Here is a 2654-nt window from a genome sequence, read left to right as displayed (position 1 = left end):
CACCTGTAGTGAGAGGGAGTTGGGAACGCAGCTGCAGGATCAGGAGCTGAGAAACAACTTGAATTTGGTGCAGGCACTCTCCAGCACCAGCCAAAAAGACACCTGATCAGTACTACTCTCAATGTAAATCCAGGAACACAGCTTCATACCATCCCCTGTAAAGAGAATTAACTCTTCCCTGACCAAACCCAGCACAACTGTGTATCACATAATACATAGTGGTGCAAAGAAAAGAGCTCCAAGAGAAAAAAACTCCACATGGTTTTGCTTAGTGGTTCACTCTTTTGCCTTCTGGCAGATGAAAGAAATTGTCCTCTTTGAGTTTAAGATGTTCTGGTAAATCTAGCTGTCTTTCTGCCTCTTCAATGTCTTCCTGAATTGCCGAAATTAGTGCCTCTGCAAAAAAGAAGTAAGAAAAGCAGTATGAAAAAGCTGGTCTGAATTCTGAACACACAATAGCAAGTAAAAAAGGAAGCACTACAGAACACCAGAAAACAATCACTGAAGTATAATATATTTATCATTATGAAGTTGGAAAGGCAATTCTCCGTTTACAGTGACATGCTTTTGACACACATTGCACGTTTCACGGCTGTAAACACAAATTCTTCCTCGTTCCAAGATATTTTATCAAAAAAGTCAACAGCTTTTCATTAACACCTTCATTAAACACAGATGCATTTTTAAAAGAAATGGACAGATAGACCAATGTTTTTCCAACAAGCTCACGATTTTCAAGCTACTCCTCAGACGACTGACTTGACAATATAATTTTTAGACTGAAATAAGTAAGTACTGATAGTCTGGAAGTTGTGGGGTTTTGCTTTATTTAATATGCCACATTTATATATTTGCAGATTCAACTTAAAAAAAGACCACTTTACTGAAAAGTTAGAGGTAAGACATAGAATCATAAAATATCTCAAGTTGGAAGGGACCCATGAGGATCATCCCTGGTCCACTCAGAACTACCTAAATCTAAACCTATGACTAAGGCTGTTGTCCAGGTGCTCCTTGAACTCTGACAGGATTAGTGATATGACCACTTCCCTGAGGAGCCTGTTCCAGTGAGCAACCACCCCCTCAGTGAAGAACCTTTTCCTAATGTCCAATACGAACTTCCCCTGATGCAGCTTCATTCCACCTCCTCATATCCTGTTGCTGATCACCAGAGAGCGGCACCCACAACAGCATACAGCACTTGAGGTGGGGCCACACCAGTGCCATGTAGGCTGGGACAGTCCCCTCCCTCAACCAGCCAGATGTGCTTGATGAACCCCAGGACACAGTTGGCCCCTTTGGCTGCCATGGCACAGTGTTGACTCATATTGAACTTGACATCAACCCAAACCCCCAGATTTCTTTCTGCAGGGCTGCTCTCCAGCCCCTCATCCCCCAGTTTGTACATATAACCAGAACTACCCCTTCCCAGGTGGAGAATCCAGCACTTGCTCTTGGTATATTTCATATGGTTGCTGATTGCCCAGCTCTCTACTCTATCCAGATCTCCCTGTAAGGCCTCTGTGCCCTTGAGAAACACTACATGAAACAGCTGATGATGAAGACAGAGAGCAAACAGACACAATACTTCCAACATGCAAGAACATGACAAATAAAACCTCAGTTTAAGAGACCTGCAATACTAACCTAAGGAGCTGAAGTTTTTTTCCGATCGAATATATCCAAGAATGACTATACTAAGGATCTCCCCGTAAAAGTCTTCTTTGAACTTGTGGATAATGTGTGTTTCCTAAAGGAAGAGAAATACATTGACAATTATGATGCACTTTCAGTTTATTTCCCTTGTTGCAAGGATGTTGACCTAATACCTCTAATTCTCTCCTACATGTATCAGGAAAACTGAGACACTTAGACTAACATGTATAATACAACATTAAGAGGCCAGAGCTTCCGATTACATTAGTAAGGAGAATTGCACTTTGCATGGCATTTAAGAACGTTGTGTTATTTATTTCAGAGGTAAGATTTTCAAGGCAGCAAATTACAAATAAGGCCTCGATTTGTTTGATCATTAAGTTGCTGAGCCCAAGTAATCGTAATGAATTTGACTAAACACTTGTTTTAAAGAGAGCTTTTACAAGTAACTCGCAGGAATAGAACACTAAAATTCTAAGAAAGTGAAAGCAGCTACCTTTGAAGCAGGGATTCACATCACAATAAAACTGCTTCCAAGTATTAGCAATTAAAGCCAAGTTTTACAAGACTCAAGAAAAGCATCACCACCCAATAGAAAGAAAAACAGTATTTTAACTCTTGTCTTGTTAACCATGTATTTTTGGATCTTGATTCTGTATATTTAGCCACAGCACCACAAGCATGGATTCCACCATTTATGAGAAGAATTACTGGAAAATCGTCACAAATTGATATGCTCCAGATTCCCATACTTTAAATGTGGATGGATTGCAGAGGATGAGACATTAGTACATTCCAGCTCATTCTAGGGGTCTCATAACCACTGAACTAAATACATCCATAAAGCTAATGTTTATCTAGCTATCAGCACAATACGCAACAACCACTTTGGAAATAGGAATTTTGATTTCAGAAGTATTTAAGTAATAGTGAAAGAGGCAAATGAAAATAAACTTTATTTATCTACAGCTGCAGGCCCTGTGGTATTTTGGGATGGG

The 2654-nt window shown here is 40.0% G+C and overlaps 1 protein-coding gene across 1 annotated transcript in view; it reads right to left on the bottom strand.

Annotated features, from left to right (window-relative positions):
• Positions 1-268: 268 nt before the first annotated feature.
• LOC104505872 (riboflavin kinase-like) overlaps positions 269-2654 on the bottom strand; it is a 3734-nt gene continuing 1348 nt past the window's right edge. Inside the window, exons 3-4 of the mRNA XM_010146618.1 lie at positions 1648-1750; positions 269-396 (exon numbers count right to left, since the gene is read on the bottom strand). Coding sequence (XP_010144920.1) covers positions 269-396; positions 1648-1750 — 231 coding nt within the window. The remainder of the gene's footprint in view (positions 397-1647; positions 1751-2654) is intronic.

Source organism: Eurypyga helias, unplaced genomic scaffold (assembly GCF_000690775.1).
Source record: "Eurypyga helias isolate BGI_N326 unplaced genomic scaffold, ASM69077v1 scaffold1962, whole genome shotgun sequence".
Lineage (NCBI taxonomy): Eukaryota > Metazoa > Chordata > Aves > Eurypygiformes > Eurypygidae > Eurypyga > Eurypyga helias.
This window is presented reverse-complemented; position numbering and strand designations above follow the sequence as displayed.